Source organism: Brassica napus, chromosome A6 (assembly GCF_020379485.1).
Source record: "Brassica napus cultivar Da-Ae chromosome A6, Da-Ae, whole genome shotgun sequence".
Classification (NCBI taxonomy): Eukaryota; Viridiplantae; Streptophyta; class Magnoliopsida; order Brassicales; family Brassicaceae; genus Brassica; species Brassica napus.
Window position 1 is genome coordinate 5,506,427 of NC_063439.1, and position 18,323 is coordinate 5,524,749.

Here is an 18,323-nt window from a genome sequence, read left to right on the forward strand (position 1 = left end):
AAATCACTTCATAAATAATAGTATAGATTCTAGAATATTGAAATGTTTTTAGTTGTTAATTGATTTATAAATACTCAATTTTAGGCCTAAGTTTATTTGGTGCTATGTTCATACAACAAGTCTCACAAAGATCTACAAGTTTCTCGTTGTTTCCTCAATTTTATTGGATGGTAGTTGCAATTTTTTTCTAGAATTATGTTGTCCCTTTGTTTTCTCATTTTGACGGTTTGGGAGTCGCTTGGTTAAGTAAACTAACTTAGTTAGCAGGAGGTTAACCAAAATACCAGGTTTTCTTAAACTTGTATCACTATTTATGTCTAAATAAAGTACAAATCATTGACCTTATATACTATTGTGACTATTTGGTATGAGTCATATGACAAACATCTCAACACCCGGAATTTAATAACAACCTGAAACTTTTTTTTGGGCAAAACAACATGAAACTTAACCTTGGAAAAAACACACTAAAACTGAATGTGATTTGTCCACAAGACAATTAAGAAAAAAAACTGAATGACAAATAATCAATATATTGTTGAGATCTTGACATCGCAATATTTTGTTGATTAAACAAACCTTTCTTATTTGTCAATTCTTCGTTAATTTAATAATTTGATTGTTCCATACACACGGAATATCGTCACCTACATCAATTTGTTTTCTTGTCATAAATATATGAAATAAATCAATAATCATTAGAAAAATATTGGAGTCGCTTTCAGAGTTTGTCCAATTTCACAGCATAACAAATTTATAATATTTATAAACATACAAGTTTTACATTGACTTGGTCACAATAAGAGTTCTAAACTCTTTATAACTCCTAACAATAATTGATACATGTCAGTGTATATCATCAACTATTTCAAGTCTCCAATTAAGTTTTTGTGGGATTTGAGTATGAAGAGGAAGCTTTTGTTAACAGTCGGCACTTGCTTAGTACTTTGGTCGGTGATGTTAGTATCTTTCTCAAACGTCTTCAAACACCACATTCTTGGCGCTATAGTCAACGGTATGATCAGTTCTCTTTTGGATTTTCATATTCAGAATTAATCATCCTTTGGACTTAGTGTTTTATTTTTGTTATAGGTTCAAATGATTCCGACAAACCTAGGGATAAACTGTTAGAAGGTCTTTTAACTGCTGATTTCGATGAAGATTCTTGCTTGAGTAGGTATCAGTCTTCCTTGTATCGCAAGTCATCTGCTTACAAGCCTTCTGAATATCTTGTCTCTAAGCTTAGAAGCTATGAGAAGCTTCACCAGCGTTGCGGTCCAGACACAGAAGCTTACAAGCAAGCAACAAAGAATCTTGGTCATGATGATGAGAATCATGCAAACAAGTCCGTTGGTGAATGCAAATACATTGTGTGGGTCGCGGTTTACGGTCTTGGAAACAGAATACTAACTCTTGCCTCAGTCTTCCTCTACGCGCTCTTGACAGAGAGAGTTGTCCTTGTTGATCAAAGCAAAGACATAAGTGATCTCTTCTGCGAGCCGTTTCCAGGTACGTCATGGTTACTCCCTAGTGACTTTCCATTAATGAAGCAGATTGATGGCTACGACAAAGGATACTCTCGCTGTTACGGAACAATGTTGAAGAATCAAACCATTAACTCGACTTCAATCCCGCCTCATCTCTATCTTCACATCCTACATGATTCAAGAGATGAAGACAAGATGTTCTTCTGCCAAAAGGATCAAACCATGATCAACAAAGTCCCTTGGTTGATTGTCAAAGCCAATGTCTACTTTGTTCCATCTCTATGGTTTAATCCAACTTTTCAGACCGAACTAATCAAGCTATTCCCGCAGAAAGAAACCGTCTTCTACCACCTGGCTCGATATCTTTTCCACCCGACGAATCAAGTTTGGGGTATGGTCACAAGATCCTACGATGCTTACTTATCAAGAGCAGACGAAACACTTGGGATACAAGTAAGGGTTTTCAGCAGACGTGCTGGTTATTTGCAGCACGTCATGAACCAGATTGTAGCATGTACACAAAGGGAGAAACTGTTGCCTGGACTAGCTACACATGAATCACAAGTCACCAATACATCAAGGAGCAAGAAACTTAAAGCTGTTCTTGTCACATCTCTCTATCCAGAGTACTCCGATAACCTAAAGAATATGTATTGGGAACGACCAACTTCGACAGGAGACATAATAGAAGTCTATCAGCCAAGTGGAGAAAGGTTTCAGCAAACAGACAAGAAGCTTCACGACCAAAAGGCGCTCGCTGAGATTTATCTTTTGAGTTTAACTGATAACATTGTCACAAGCGCAAGGTCTACGTTTGGATATGTTGCTCATAGTCTTGGAGGGTTAAAGCCATGGTTACTCTATCAACCAACGAGAGGTAAAACTCCTGATCCACCATGTGTTCGTGCTGTATCCATGGAGCCTTGTTTCCTTACCCCTCCCACTCATGGATGTGGAGCTAAAAAGAGAGTTAACTCCGCCAAAGTCGTTCCTTGTGTTAGACATTGTGAGGATCTTAGGCATGACGGGCTTAAACTATTTGATGATCCTCAATATGAGTTATAGATGTTATTCCACTGAAAACAGAGAAGCTTAAATGAAATTATATTGTACGTAAGGGCAACTGAATTTTTGTATATATAGTACAATGCCTTAAAAAGTGCTCTGTCTGTTAAAAAACAGATGTAGTTCTAGATTTTTCACTTTAATTAAGAAAAATGTTAAATGTTGATTTTTGTTCTTATTTAACTATTAGAGCTAGATTTTGAGCCGCGCTTGAAAGCGCAGTTTTATTCTTTAAAAATCTGTATAATATTATTTGAAAAATGAGAATTCGGCCAAAAAAAACCTCAACTTTACACGAATTGCCAAAACAAACATGAACTTTGGGGCTGGCAAAAAAAAACACCAAACTTTCATTGACTTTAGAATTAATTAACAATGTTTTCGCTGACTTGCCAATTTAGCACGCCGTCAACAAATTTAACAGAAATATTTGACGTCGTTTATTGTTGACGTTAAGTGAAACGACGTCGTTTTCAAATGAGATGAAACGACGTCGTTTTACACGATTTGAAATTAAAAATATGTAAACCCCTAGATTCGAACCCAGGTTGGTTGGTTAAATGGGAAGGTATTTTACCACTGGGCTACTGGCACTTTCAATGTACTTACTAACATGTTTATTTTTATTTGGTACATATTAAATATAAAAAATTCTCTAAAAACTTAATAAGATCTTTAAAATTCCAAAAAATTAAAAAATAAAGAAGATTTTTATAAATTTAATTTAGAAATTAAAATTAAAAATAAGATTTTATTTTTCTTTTTAAAAAATAAAAACTCTTCCAAAATTTTCTAAAAACTTAAAAAGATCTTTAAAATTCCAAAAAATTGAAAAAATAAAGAAATTTTTTATAAAATTAATTTTGAAATTAAAATAGAAAATAAAATTTTATTTTTTATTTTCAAAAAAATAAAAAATATTCCAAAATTTTCAATTTTTTTAATACATTTGCTAAAAGTTGAAATTAATTATACACACATAAAAAGTTGATAATTCTAACTTTAATTTTTTGCATTTTATTATAATTTTTAAAAATTTGGATTTTTTTTAAAAAAATGAAAATTTTGGAATTTTTTTGATTTTTTGAAGAAAAACAAATATTTAATTTTAATTCAAAATTAATTTTATGAAATTTTTGGAAGATTTTTTTATTTTTTTTAAAAGGAAAATAATTTTTTATTTTTTTTAAAGAAAAATAAAATTTTATTTTCAATTTTAATTTCAAAATTTATGTTATAAAAAATTTCTTTAATTTTTCAATTTTTTGGAATTTAAAGTTCGTTTTAATTTTTTAGAAAGAAAAATAAAATCTTATTTTTAATTTTAATTTCTAAATTAATTTTATAAAAATCTTCTTTATTTTTTAATTTTTTGAAATTTTAAAGATCTTATTAAGTTTTTAGAGAATGTTTTATATTTAATATGTACCAAATAAAAGTAAACATGTTAGTAAGTACATTGAAAGTGCCAGTAGCCCAATGGTAAAATACCTCCTCATTTGACCAACCAACCTGGGTTCGAATCCAGGGGTTTACATATTTTTAATTTCAAATCGTGTAAAACGACGTCGTTTCATCTCATTTGAAAACGACGTCGTTTTACTTAACGTCAACAATAAACGACGTCAAATATTTCTGTTAAATTTGTTGACGGCGTGCTAAATTGGCAAGTCAGCGAAAACATTGTTAATTAATTCTAAAGTCAATGAAAGTTTGGTGTTTTTTTGCCCAACCCCAAAGTTCATGTTTGTTTTGGCAATTCGTGTAAAGTTGGGGTTTTTTTTGGCCGAATTCTCTTTGAAAAATCAGTTTTCTATATGTCGCACTCACGTTAATTCTCATCATGGTTGATTACACTGATACTATTAATGAATCTAAAATATTACATTTTATAATATGATTTCATTAAAAAGAAAAGTTCACAAAATAGTAATATTCTATTTAAAAAATATTTTTAAATAACATAATACTTTTCAAGTAATAAAATACTTTCTTTATATCTATATTTTCATATATGAAAAATATACATTTGTATATAATGTGATTTCATAAAAAAAAATCAACCAGATAATCTTGATATTTGAAAAAGAAATCTTATTTCTTCTAAAACATAATTTTAAGTAACATAAACTGATATATGTTTAATTGACTAAAAATATTTTATAATTAAAATTATTGATATTTTTATTTATTTTTCATATATTTAACTTGACTATAATATCTTTCAGTTAAAGCAAAAAAATATCTATAAATTATATTTTACTTATATAATATGAATCTCAAATACAATCATAATTTTTCTGCTGCTTATTTTTAAGAGATATTGAAAAAGATTTTTTTTTAACAATAAACATCTTTTGATCAAATCATTACAATATAATTTAACGAGGTAGATATATTATATTCTTTCATTATTAAAATTATATGCTTTCTTAATATTAATTTTTTTTTAAGTTTTATGTTTTTATATTTGTGGAAATTAATATAACCAGAATCAAAATACCAAAAGAAAATCTAAATTCTCATTTTTAATATTATTTAAAATAAATTTCAGTTTACAATTAAATAAATTTAAGGCATAAATTATTTAGAATTTATAAAATAGGTTAATTATTCTAAATATTGATATGTGTTTATGAGCTTGCAAAAATATATCAGTTACTTATAAATGTAACTTTCTATTGATCATCGCTTTATTTTCTAATATTTTTATTTAAAAAAATCAACATGTTGATAAATATTATGAAATTTCATGCACACTTAAATGATAAATAATATTAATTTTATTTGATTTAATTATAATAAAAATAATTATACTTCAGTTTAAATTTGAAAGAATATATGAAATTCAATATACTCATGACATGAGTGGCTCGACTAATCCAACTTATATCTAAATCATCGATTTAACTACAATAAGAATATAATTTTAAAATAATAAGAATTTATTTTATAAAATATAAATTATAGAATGACTCAAAACATATTAACAAATTCAATAAAATATTAACCAACTGTTACAAATTAGTAATTTTGTAAAAAAATTATATATGCATGAGACTTCATAGATTATCGTTATATCAATTTATGTAATTTGGAATCAAACACTTTAGTTTATTTTTTATTTCACTCTAAGCACAATATATCTTAAGTTATACATAATTTTTCTAAAATATATTTACATATCTAAGACATCAACCAACCTAAATGCAAATAAGAAAATTAATCATTTTTTTATATTTAGAATAAAAAAAATTATAGTTGATTTCAGAGAAATAGATGTAATTCAATATACTCAAATGATAACTAAATCAACTGTAATAACAAAAAAAAAATCGAGTAGATATAACACATCTAAAATAATATGTCTAATTAAAGTAATATAATATATTCATATAAATTATGAATACTAATTATAAATTAATTTAAAATTTAAAATAAATAGCAATCAATTATTATAATATATTTATACATGTGCATGAGCACGAGAAAATCACCTAGTATAATTAAAAATATATAAATACATGTTAGTTTTTCATAGGTTTGAGGTTTTTACTCTCACAAAACCTAAATCAGAACAGAAAAAAAAAACTACAGGTTCGATTCAGCCAAGTCTAGGCTAAAATACCTATTAGGTAAAAAAAAACTTGACCTATGGATCCTGTTTCGGGTCTATGTCCTACCCGAGATCCCATCAGATATTTGAAATACCCGAAATTTCTTGTATATATTAGTTATATTTGAGTATTATAGTATATTTTTGTATTACAAATATTTTTTATGTTTTGGGTTAGAGTTTGTTGTTATGGTTTCGAGTTTAGGGTAAAATTTCATTTTTTAGAAATATAATTTGGGCAATTTTTTGGTAGTTTCGAGTCCTTAGATCAGATTCTAGATAAAATTTTAGATAATTGAATATTTTTAGGTATTTTCGAGCTTTCGGATCTAGTTTGGGTCTTTTCTGAATCTTAATTTTTGAAAATACCAAAACATATACTCGAATATCCGAATTAAAGCTTGTATGTTATTATTATATACTTTCGAAGCTTTTTGATTTTAAGAGGCAAAGTTCGATAAAATGAACAATATAGTTTTGATATATTAAGATACATCATGAGAAAGGTTTATAGATGATGATATTTTAGTATATTGGATTTATACATATGTATAATTCTTTGGGCCACTTAGTATACGTCCAAAAACATGATTTATAAACTTGGTCCACCGAAGTTACTCGAGTACTAATTAAAAGTGGTTAGGATTAATTAAACACATTGAATGTTATATAGTTAGAAAAATATAAAGCAGGACAAAAAATAATCCCCTATATATTAAAAGAGAAGTATTACAACATATTTTGTAGCCACATGTCATCATTACAATCATTCTTAGAATCCTTAAAAAAATATGTTGGTCCATATAAATATGTAATAAGTTTTTTATTAAACTAACTATAAATTAATCATAAATATTATTCATTGTTCCTTAAATAAAAATCACATAATTACCTAATGTGGCTAAAGTATATATGACAATTAATGATTTTGAATAATAAAGATTTGATAAAAATATGTCTATTCTCTATCATTTTTAATTCATTTTAAAATAAATTAAACAACCACATTAACTATATAATTAAAATTTAGATTTTTTCGTATATGTTATATTTTGAATTTTAAAAAAGAATATAAATGACTAAAGTTGTTAAAAATCTCACACTGAAATTTTTGTGATCCATGGTTTAAAATTTATGTTATAACAAGATACAAATGATTAAAAAAATTACATAAGTAGGAAGTCTCATTTAATAAATATTATATATATGCATATTAATATTTTTTAAAAATAAATTATATACCATGTAAAATACATAAGTTATTTAATTTAGAATTTGATTTGAAATTTTTTGATAAACATTTTGAAAAATTATTGACAACTTAATATTTAGATTTTAAATTTTGCATTGAATGTTTTTAAAATTATAAATTACTAAAACTATTAAACATCCCATAAATTTTTTATTTTTATCATTGATTTAAAATTTTTGTTATAAAGAAATACAAATGATCAAAAATAATATGAGTATAAAATATTTTTTAACAGATGTCAATATTAAAAATGTACTATATATCTATGTTAATATCATTTAAACTTAATTTTATAATATATAAAATAGAAAAAAGTGTTTGTCTGGATAAATAAAATTTATTTAAGTATTTGTACCAATTTAATTATATACGTAATAGTTACTAAATTTTTAATTATTCATTATTTCATAATATGTAAAAATATATAATATATAATTTTCATTCCGTACAAGGCGCGGATCTTAACCTAATTAGTTAATAAAAATGTGTAACAATCTTTTATAAGTAGATTTTTGGGAATGATTCCCTTTTAATAGTATAGATTCTATTTTTTAACTTATGTAAAGGTAAACAAATGTTTACGACATAAGTTACATTAAAATCATACAAACGACACTTATTTTATACAAAAAAATATTCTACAACTACAGTTAATTGATTAAATGAAACAGTTTCTTTAGTAAATAGTCAAGAATGGAAACTCGAGATCATTTATTCTTTGAATGCTCTTATACCTTTCAAATTTGGGAAAAACTTGCTGGGAATGCTGCAGAGACGCTACACCCAGAGCTGACCGACGTAGGTCTTGATCATATCTGATGGATCAACCGAGAAAAACCTGCAGTTCTGCACTCGATACACGTTTCAAACTGCTGTACACACCATCTGGAGGGAAAGGAATCAGTGCCAGCATGGGGAGTCTCTGACTCCTTATACCACTTTCGACAAAAGCATAGACAAGAGCGTTAGGAATCGGTTGTTTCTGCTCCAGCAATCCGATCCAAAGCGCTTTAGAAACATTCTGTCTTTTTTGGCTTGGGAGTAGATAAAAATTTTGTATAGTTTTCACATTCAAACACTGCTGCACTTGATGTACCAACTGTTTTTTAATTAATTTAACATTTTTTCATAATAAAGGGTCAAATGTGGAATGGCACTGTTGATATTACCTTCTTTTTTTGTTTTCTCTTGCCAGGAATCAAATATAACTTACCTATAAAAGTGTCAATAAATATCACTAAATTAAATTAAAATATATCTTAAACTTTGAATGTAATCCGTTAAGCTTTCTTTCTATGAATACTTATTAGTATTTAATCCGTTACAAATCTGGAAACAATTTGTCAGACTTTTCGTTAAAAAAAGTCAATATTACCTTTACCTGTTTTCCTTATTTAGTAATTAGCAGATTGATATCTAATTAATATAAATTCAATGCGTGTATTTACTGATTTTATATAGATACGAACGTTTAATACCAAGAAGCTCTCTTTCTTGAAAAATAAATCTCTGTTTTTGGTTTATGGTCTTCATGAAATTTCTTAAATTCTATTTGTTTTAAGCAATTAAAAAAAAACACTTGCTTTTTGTTTGTTTCCTGATGAACACTATGGATACCAAGCAACCACTTGATTCAGACGATGAAGAACAAACATATTATGAAAGATCAATTCAACCAAAAGCAGATCAATGGAAAAAGGTATGTACGTTATGATTTATACAGTATTTATTACTTTTTATTCGTTTTCTGTTCATATTTAAGCTTACATCTCATTATATGTATATCCAAAACATGAATAAACAAATCAGTTGATCCAAAATGATAGATCAAGACTATATCAATATTTTTTTGGGTCTAAATGTTGATTATATCATCGATGCTTCAAAAAATTCCAACGTGACTTGGAATATTTGATGTAGAATTAGTCGAATAAAGTTTTTTCTATAAATCTATCGAAGTCGTCATATTGATATACAAGTTGTCATATGCTAAAAGCATTCAAGAAAAAACTACTGTATTTTAGTTGATTTTAGAGGCTCGAGTTTGGCCGTTCTAGGAAGCTCGTGTTCGGCCTGTAAACTATAGATATAGTACATGACATTTGATGCTATTGTATAGAGTCCAAGTTTTCAACATAAAATCGTTTGTTGATAATTCAAAACAAGTCTCTCACTTGCCATTTCTTACGTTAATTAAAATCTAAAATACAGCTTGATAATCGATAAATCGAAAAATTAAGACTTTTTATACGTTAACAAATGTAGAGTCACGTAGGGAGCTCGTTTATAGACACAAACCTAACACTGACACATTAGAATATTCAAAATCTTTATTTATAAATATCAAGTTCCATCCACTAATTGGATCACAATAAAAAAAGTATAACCGTGCAGTAAACTAAAGTAATCATGTACCACATGTTTCAGATTTCCGGAGATGTTATCAGGGCTTTGGGTTTAAAGATGAAGATTCTGATGACAGTCATCTTTGGTGGCTTACTCATTGGGTCTGTAATCTTACTATCATTCTCACACAACTTCAATGACCAACTTCTTGATGCAACAAGCAACGACCAACTTCTTGCTGCAACAATCAACGGTAAATTAACAACAAAACACAATAAAATCATTAATCTTTTAGGTATATTTTTTACTTCAATAGTTTCATTTTCTTGTGATTACTAGGTTCACGTAAATCCGAAACACCCCATGATAAATTAATAGGAGGGCTTTTAACAGCTGACTTCGATGAACCTTCTTGTGTGAGTAGGTATTATCAGTCTTCCTTGTACAGCAAGCCATCTCCTTACAAGCCTTCTGAATACCTTGTCTCTAAGCTAAGAAGCTATGAGAAGCTTCATAAGCGCTGCGGTCCAGGCACAGAAGCTTACAAGGAAGCAACAAAGAATCTTGGTCATGATGATGATAATTATGCAAACAAGTCTGTCGGTGAATGCAAATACGCTGTGTGGGTTGCAGTCTACGGTCTTGGAAACAGAATACTAACTCTTGCCTCTGTCTTCCTCTACGCGCTCTTGACAGAGAGAGTCGTTCTTGTTGATCAAAGCAAAGACATTAGCGATCTCTTCTGCGAGCCGTTTCCAGGTACTTCATGGTTACTCCCTAATGACTTCCCATTAGTGAAGCAATTTGATGGCTACGGCAGAGGAGACTCTCATTGTTACGGAACAATGTTGAATAATCATGCCATCAGCGCAAACTCAACCCCTCGGCATATTTATCTTGATATATTACATGATTCAAGGGATGAAGATAAGATGTTCTTCTGCCCAAAGGACCAAACTATGATCGATAAAGTCCCTTGGTTGGTTTTCAAAACCAACGTCTACTTCGTTCCATCTCTGTGGTTTAGTCCAACGTTCCGACCAGAACTGATGAAGCTGTTCCCGCAGAAAGAAGCAGTGTTTCATAACTTGGCTAGGTATCTTTTTCACCCGACGAATCAAGTTTGGGGTATGGTCACTAGGTACTACAAAGCTCACTTAGCCAGAGCAGACGAGAGACTAGGGATACAAATACGTGTTTTCGCCGATGACGCAGGCTATTTCCAGCACGTCATGGATCAAATCTTGTCATGCACGCAAAGAGAGAAACTGTTACCTCAAGTCGTTGCACAAGAAGAGTCAAAAGTCAACGCATCGACAAACCAGAAACTTAAAGCTGTTCTTGTCACTTCTCTGTATCCAGAGTACGCTGACCGCTTAAAAAGCATGTTTTGGGAGCGACCTAGCTCGACAGGAGAGATCATCGAAGTTTATCAGCCAAGTGGGGAAAGAGTTCAACAAACGGATAAGAAGATTCACGACCAAAAGGCCCTCGCGGAGATGTATCTTCTGAGTTTAACGGATAACATTGTCACGAGCGCAAGGTCCACGTTCGGATATGTTGCTCATAGTCTTGGAGGGTTAAAGCCATGGTTACTTTATCAGCCAAAGGATCTCACAGTTCCTGATCCTCCGTGTATTCGGTCCACGTCTGTTGACCCTTGTCACCTTACTCCTCCTTCTCATGGATGTGATGCTGATTGGGGAACTTACTCGGGGAATGTTGTTCCTTTTGTAAGGGAGTGTGAGGATCGTGAGCATGATGGGATTAAGCTATTTGATGAGTTGTAATAGTTCTTGTTTTATTTTAGTTGATTTCATCGGACTATTGGGTTAATGAACACAGGATCAAGTTTATTTTTCTTTTGATGTCTTCCTCTATAATAATGTTTCACTGGATTCTGACCCGCGTTAGAACGCGGGATTGATTTTTATAAAATGGTCTTAGAAGTGTTCTTAGAATTTCATTAAATTTAAATTTGATTCAATATATAATGTGTGACTTATAGTTTGGTTACTTGTTTGTTTTCTTAATAAATCTTATTTTTTAAATGTATAAATAGGGCCCATATAAATATTAGGATGAATGTTTCCTGTGTATTAATAATATGTTAAGGCATATAAATAATTTACTTGTCACAAATGTTTTTTGTTTGTTTGTTCATTTGAGATTTGGTTCCTACGTTCGTTTTACCAAAAAATTCATAATATTGATGAGGATTCATCCTGCCTAATAGGTAAGTTTAAGGTTTGGTATAATCAAAATCTACAATGCTTACTTAATTATCAATGGGAGATAAGAGACTTGTGGTTCAAGTTTAGATGAGGAAGTGGCAGGAGGTCCCTTCAATCATTAAAAAGGCATGGGAAGGATAGAGACTGTACCAACAAAAAAAAAGACAAGAAACGTCACCATCACCTTCAACCACACATTTATCATCACATTTATAAAAGAAGTACAAGAACCTTCTACCATAATCAGAAGTAGTGTTTTTAAGTCACACTTGAACCCTTTGATAGCTCTTAATAATAACTGCAAACTACTACTTAAGAATCTCTACGAAAATTTTCTGAGCTCTGGGTTTGAAGATGAAGCTAAGGACATTGTTTTTCACTTGCTTACTACTGTTGTCACTCATGTTACTATCATTATTCATCATCTTCAACCACCAGCTTCTTGATGCTATGACCATCAACGGTAAAATCATTCATCTTTTGGTTTGTTAACCAGTAATGCTCCTTTGACCTCTATTTTCTTGTACAGTTCCAAAGGATTCCCAAAAACCAAGGGAGGATAAACTGTTAAGAGGACTGCTTAGTGAAGAGTTTAATGAAGGTTCGTGTTTGAGTAGGTGCCAGTCTTCATTGTACCGCAAGCCATCACGGTACGAGCCTTCTCAATATCTTGTCTCCAAGCTAAGAAGCTATGAGATGCTTCACAAGCGTTGCGGTCCAGGCACAGAAGCCTACAAGAGAGCAACAGAGCAGCTTGGTCATGACAGTAGATCTGTTGGTGAATGCAGATACATTGTGTGGATTGCTGTTTCCGGGCTTGGAAACAGAATAATATCTCTAGTTTCTGCATTCCTCTATGCTCTCTTGACAGAGAGAGTCCTTCTCGTTGACCAACGCAGCACAGACATGAGACATCTCTTCTGTGAGCCTTTTCCGGGTACTTCCTGGTCACTCCCTCTTGATTTTCCTTTGATGGGTCAGTTAGATAGTTCACGTTGTTACAGAGCCATTAACTGGACTAGAAACATCCCGTCCCACCTCTCTCTATATTTTATGCACGATTATGAGGATCATGATAAGATGTTCTTCTGTGAAAGAGATCAAAATCTCATCAGACAAGTCCCTTGGGTTGTCTTCAACTCAAACAAATACTTTGCTCCATCTCTCTGGTTGATCCCTAGCTTCCAAACCGAACTCATCAAGCTGTTCCCACAGAAAGACACCGTCTTCCACCATTTAGGTCGCTATCTTGTCCACCCGACAAACCAAGTTTGGGGTTTGATCACTAGGTTCTACAATGCCTATTTATCAAGAGCAGACGAGACACTCGGTGTTCAAGTACGAGTTTATAGCAACCCCGACGGATACTTGGAGCATGTCATGAACCAGATCCTATCATGCACACAAAGAGAGAAACTATTACCTCAAGTGGCTGCAACAGAATCACAAGTCACTAATACATCAACAAGCCCGAAGCTCAAAGCTGTTCTTGTCACGTCACTTTACCCGGAGTACTCGGAGAAGCTAAGGGCAATGTACTGGGAAAGCCCGAGTTCGACAGGAGACATGGTACAAGTTTACCAACCTAGCCAAGAAATGTATCAGCAGACAGACGAGAAGCTTCACGACCAAAAGACACTCGCTGAGATGTACCTGTTAAGCCTAACTGATAAACTTGTCACAAGCGGCCTGTCTACGTTCGGATACGTTGCTCAAGGTCTCGGAGGATTAAAAGCATGGATGCTCTACAGTCCAACGAACCACTCAACTCCCGACCCACCATGCTTTAAAGCCGTGTCGATGGAGCCATGTTTCCATAGACCTCCGCTCTATGGTTGTCAAGCTAAGGCAGTGAATAGCACCCGCTTTGTTAGGCGTTGTGAGGAGTGGACCACGGGGATTAAGATAGTTGATTCCGCACATGTGTTTTGATTGTTAGCTCTCATTTTGTTACACGTTCATCATTGTTGCCTAAAATATGAAAATAATCACCAAAGATTGTTAACCTTCATTGTGAGGTTTGTCTTGTTACAAGAAGTTGAAATTTTCGGTTAGTAAAAATATTTAATCGATTTTGATATACATTATTAAGTTAAAATGTTGTATCTATATTATTCAAACTGAAGTATTTTTCGATTAGTAACAATGATTACAATTAATTATAACTAACATTTAAGTATGAATATTAGTTGAATAAATATCAAATATAGAAATATAGAAATAAGTGAATATCTGATTAGAAATTAGTGAATATTTCATTTAAAATTTTATTCACTAAAACAGTAAAATTTTGTTTTATTATATATAATTAAAATTATGTTTGATTAGTTAAAACTAAAAATAATTATTTATATTAGAAAATTTACCATATATGAAATTTTTAACAACCAATCAAATTATTAATTAATTTTAAAAGGAATATTTATTGACTTGTGTGCGGCGGAATTTTCAAAATCCGCTGGTTAAATGGTAGCAACTGCGGTTCAAGGTAAAAGGTGTGGTTTTGTTCAAAATACAGAACAAAAAAAAAAATTAACTGTAGACAAGTGCGTTATTGCACTTAAAACGGCACCGCTAATTATCTTTTTGTCTGATTGGTAATTCACATATAATTCTGCACACACGAACATGAAAAACGCCCAACATTTTGGTTAACATTCACAATCTAAACAGAATACGTAACGCCAGACCACACCAATGTAACTTACACAAAACTTATTAACTATATATAAGTTTATTTAAAAATAAAGAATAAACTCAAAATTAATTTCTGAAATCCGCAATTAAATCCCGATTTGCGCAACCCGAGCGTACAGATAGAGCCTAAAGTTTTTTCGAAAAAGGATACGGAAGCAGGCTCATCAAACAGCGCTTTCTGTCTTCCTCTACGCGCTCTTGACAGAGAGAGTCGTTCTTGTTGATCAAAGTAAAGACATTAGCGATCTCTTCTGGGAGCCGTTTCCAGGTACTTCATGGTTACTCCCTAATGACTTCCCATTAGTGAAGCAATTTGATGGCTACGGAAGAGGATACTCTCATTGTTACGGAACAATGTTGAATAAACATACCATCAGCGCAAACTCAACCCCTCGGCATATATAACTTGATATATTACATGATTCAAGGGATGAAGATAAGATGTTCTTCTGCCCAAAGGACCAAACCATGATCGATAAAGTCCCTTGGTTGGTTTTCAAAAGCAACGTCTACTTTGTTCCATCTCTGTGGTTTAGTCCAACGTTCCGACCGGAACTGAGGAAGCTGTTCCCGCAGAAAGAAGCAGTGTTTCATCACTTGGCTAGGTATCTTTTCCACCCGACGACTCAAGTTTGGGGTATGGTCACTAGGTACTACAAAGCTCACTTAGCCAGAGCAGACGAGAGGCTCGGGATTCAAATACGCGTTTTCGCCGATGACGCAGGCTATTTCCAACACGTCATGGATCAAATCTTGTCATGCACGAGTGTTGTGAACAGACTCGAATTAAACAAGAAGACAATAGAGAACAAAAGGTATTGAGGCAAATACCCATTTGGGATTTCTTATTATTGTGTGAATGAATAATTTTACAAACTCTTAGACCATATTTATAGCAGCCTAAAAACCTGATCCCTGCACCCCCAAGATGTCAACTTTGATAGGGCACTCCCCAGATGTCAACCTTGATAGCGAGTTTATCTTTGTCCGATCCTCGAGTGCTGGGCTTTTACTGGTGAACAGAGATTTAAGACACACAGATGCAACCGAGAGAAATTGGTACCTCAAGTCGTTGCACAAGAAGAGTCTAAAGCCAACGTATCGACAAACCAGAAACTCAAGGCTGTTCTTGTCACATCTCTGTATCCAGAGTACGCTGATCGGTTAAAGACCATGTTTTGGGAGCGCTCGACAGGAGAGATCATAGAAGTTTATCAGCCAAGTGGGGAAAGAGTTCAACAAACGGACAAGAAGATTCACGACCAAAACGCCCTCGCGGAGATGTATCTTCTGAGTTTAACGGATAACATTGCCACAACCGCAAGGTCCACGTTCGGATATGTTGCTCATAGTCTTGGAGGGTTAAAGCTGTGGTTACTCTATCAACCAAAGGATTTTAAAGCTCCTGATCCGCCGTGTATTCGATCCACGTCTATTGACCCTTGTCACCTTACTCCTCCTTCTCATGGGTGTGATGCTGATTGGGGAACTTACTCGGGGAAGGTTGTTCCTTTTGTAAGGGAGTGTGAGGATCGTGAGCATGATGGGATTAAGCTATTTGATGAGTTGTAATAATTCTTGTTTTATTTTAGTTGATTTCATCGGACTATTGGGTTAATGAAACACATGATTTTTCTTTTGAAAAAAAAAAAGATTTTCCTTTTGATCTTCCTCTATAATAATGTTTCATGTGCTTAAGAGTCTTACACTTTAGAGTTTATAAGTGTTTCCTCTGTATTAATAATATGTTAAGGCATATAAATAATTTAGTTGTCACAAATGTTTTTTTATTTATTTTTTTCATTTGAGATTTGGTTACTCCATTCGTTTTACTAAAAAAAATCGTAATATTGATGAGGATTCCTCCTGCCTAATAAGTAAGTTTAAGGTTTGGTATAATCAAAATCTACAATGCTTACTTAATTATCAACTAGGTGACCGGTCCTCACCCTGTGCGGACATAAGAACATGATTGGTCCGCATCCTGTGTTCTCTCTCGGCCCGTACCTCACGAGAGGGAACACAGTAACGTCAGTATGAAGAAGCAGATATTGTGTGTATGTATAATTGCAACGTCACAAAATATTTTGTGTGTTTACGAAGATACTTTCATTCAAAAAATGGAATAAATAGTGTATAGTTTTAGAAGTAACAGATTTTATATTATCATTAATTAGAATTGTATTGTATATGTTTCGTAATTCTTTATTTTAAGTGAATAATATTATTTTTTCATAAATAATAAACAAACATTTATGTAGACATGTTAAAAGAAAATATAATAAAAATCAAAATATTATTCATAAATAATATAAATTATGAAGTACATTTCTCGATAAAGAAAACAAATTCAATTAGAAACGTGCAAAAAATAAATAAATTTTGTAAGCAATTTGACGGGTTAACATTATTTGATAAATTTCTATATTTCTAAATTTTATTGAACATGAAATAATATTAAATTGACATACCGTCATCGGTCTCCTAACTCATCACAACACATCTGACAAATACAAAAAATAAATAATTGTAACAGTTTATATATTTTAAAATTTGTATTTGAAAAAAAATAGATTAAAATTACGTACCGTGACTACGGAATATTCTGAAATTTTTTTTTGTAGACAACATTCAATGTTTTTGTCTTCGGCTTCCCTTCTTTACCAGTTATTAGGATTTTTAATCCAGATCTCGACTTAACTCTTGAAAGTGCAACTTTGCCTTGCATTTTGTAAGCATTTTATAAATTATTTTAAAATTATGATAAATTTATTCTTTAAACAACGATAAATAATTTAAAAATAATATTAATAAACATTTTTGGATTTTGTAATATTTAAAATAGTTATTATATAATTATATTCGAACACATTTCATCAAGTAGAGGATAAAACTATTATAATTATCTTATATAAAATTTTGTTCATTTTATTTTATAGGTTATAAATATTAAAAGTAATAAATAAAACATTATTAGTCTTTCAATAATTTCGAGAATAGTTTCCATAAATTGTTATTTGTAATATTCGTTAGATTATATGGCAAGTGATGTTAAACGTCAATAAGTTAAACAATTCTTCCATATTTGAAAAACATATATATATATATATATATATATATATATATATATAACAATGACAAATTAAATGGTAGAGTATGTAAACACCTGTTTTCTACCAGCGTGAGTTAGAACACCACTGTATTTAAGAATCATAAGGGCCTCTACAGGTCTTTATTCTTCGCCTTCATCATCCCACTTCAGCGTTTTCAGTTGAACCTTCATGTATATCCCTGAAAAATTTTCTCCCTGCGCCATTCCAAAAGATTCTCTGCTATGAGAAAATGACCTCATGAATTAAATAAAAAATGCATAATGCTAGCTTACTTATAAAATAGTATATTCAACAAAAAAAATGATATAAGATAGTATTACTAAATGATACTATGTAATACTTTCCCGGACAATATTCAACAAAGAAAGAGAAAGTACTAAAGAACCTCTTCAAGAACTCCTTTAACTTGGCGAAGCTTCTCAGTATGTTCAATCAAAATTTTCTGGATCACTATCACTCTCACGACCTTGTCTACATATAAAAAAAGGAAGACCATATTGTCGTTACCAGTAT

At 31.4% G+C, this 18,323-nt stretch overlaps 3 protein-coding genes and 1 pseudogene across 3 annotated transcripts; all 4 read left to right on the forward strand.

Moving 5' to 3' along the window:
- The first annotated feature begins 20 nt into the window (after positions 1 to 20).
- LOC106401425 (probable fucosyltransferase 7) lies at positions 21 to 2,769 on the forward strand. The gene is made up of 2 exons (XM_013841936.3): positions 21 to 1,015; positions 1,093 to 2,769. The coding sequence occupies exons 1-2, from the start codon at positions 844 to 846 to the stop codon at positions 2,550 to 2,552; spliced, it is 1,632 nt and encodes a 543-aa protein (XP_013697390.2). The 5' UTR covers positions 21 to 843; the 3' UTR covers positions 2,553 to 2,769.
- A 5,079-nt stretch (positions 2,770 to 7,848) lies between these two features.
- LOC106400227 (fucosyltransferase 6-like) lies at positions 7,849 to 12,071 on the forward strand. Its single transcript, XM_013840607.3, has 3 exons — positions 7,849 to 9,119; positions 9,848 to 10,019; positions 10,106 to 12,071. Exons 1-3 carry the CDS (start codon positions 9,021 to 9,023, stop codon positions 11,554 to 11,556), a joined length of 1,722 nt encoding a protein of 573 aa, XP_013696061.3. The 5' UTR covers positions 7,849 to 9,020; the 3' UTR covers positions 11,557 to 12,071.
- Positions 12,072 to 12,195: 124 nt separating this feature from the next.
- On the forward strand, positions 12,196 to 14,082 carry LOC106400425 (probable fucosyltransferase 8). Its single transcript, XM_013840786.3, has 2 exons — positions 12,196 to 12,463; positions 12,530 to 14,082. Exons 1-2 carry the CDS (start codon positions 12,355 to 12,357, stop codon positions 13,930 to 13,932), a joined length of 1,512 nt encoding a protein of 503 aa, XP_013696240.2. The 5' UTR covers positions 12,196 to 12,354; the 3' UTR covers positions 13,933 to 14,082.
- Positions 14,083 to 14,466: 384 nt separating this feature from the next.
- LOC106398424 lies at positions 14,467 to 16,897 on the forward strand (annotated as a pseudogene).
- Positions 16,898 to 18,323: the final 1,426 nt, after the last annotated feature.

What these genes read in the sequence shown, in the direction of transcription:
- LOC106401425 (XM_013841936.3), top strand. Translation starts at nt 844, where the DNA reads ATGTCAGTGTATATCATCAACTATTTCAAGTCTCCAATTAAGTTTTTG. An exon ending in TCTTGGCGCTATAGTCAACG is followed by an intron (nt 1,016 to 1,092) that starts GTATGATCAGTT and finishes TTTTTGTTATAG; the next exon opens with GTTCAAATGATTCCGACAAA.
- LOC106400227 (XM_013840607.3), top strand. Translation starts at nt 9,021, where the DNA reads ATGAACACTATGGATACCAAGCAACCACTTGATTCAGACGATGAAGAA. An exon ending in AAGCAGATCAATGGAAAAAG is followed by an intron (nt 9,120 to 9,847) that starts GTATGTACGTTA and finishes CACATGTTTCAG; the next exon opens with ATTTCCGGAGATGTTATCAG. An exon ending in TCTTGCTGCAACAATCAACG is followed by an intron (nt 10,020 to 10,105) that starts GTAAATTAACAA and finishes TGTGATTACTAG; the next exon opens with GTTCACGTAAATCCGAAACA.
- LOC106400425 (XM_013840786.3), top strand. Translation starts at nt 12,355, where the DNA reads ATGAAGCTAAGGACATTGTTTTTCACTTGCTTACTACTGTTGTCACTC. An exon ending in TGATGCTATGACCATCAACG is followed by an intron (nt 12,464 to 12,529) that starts GTAAAATCATTC and finishes TTTCTTGTACAG; the next exon opens with TTCCAAAGGATTCCCAAAAA.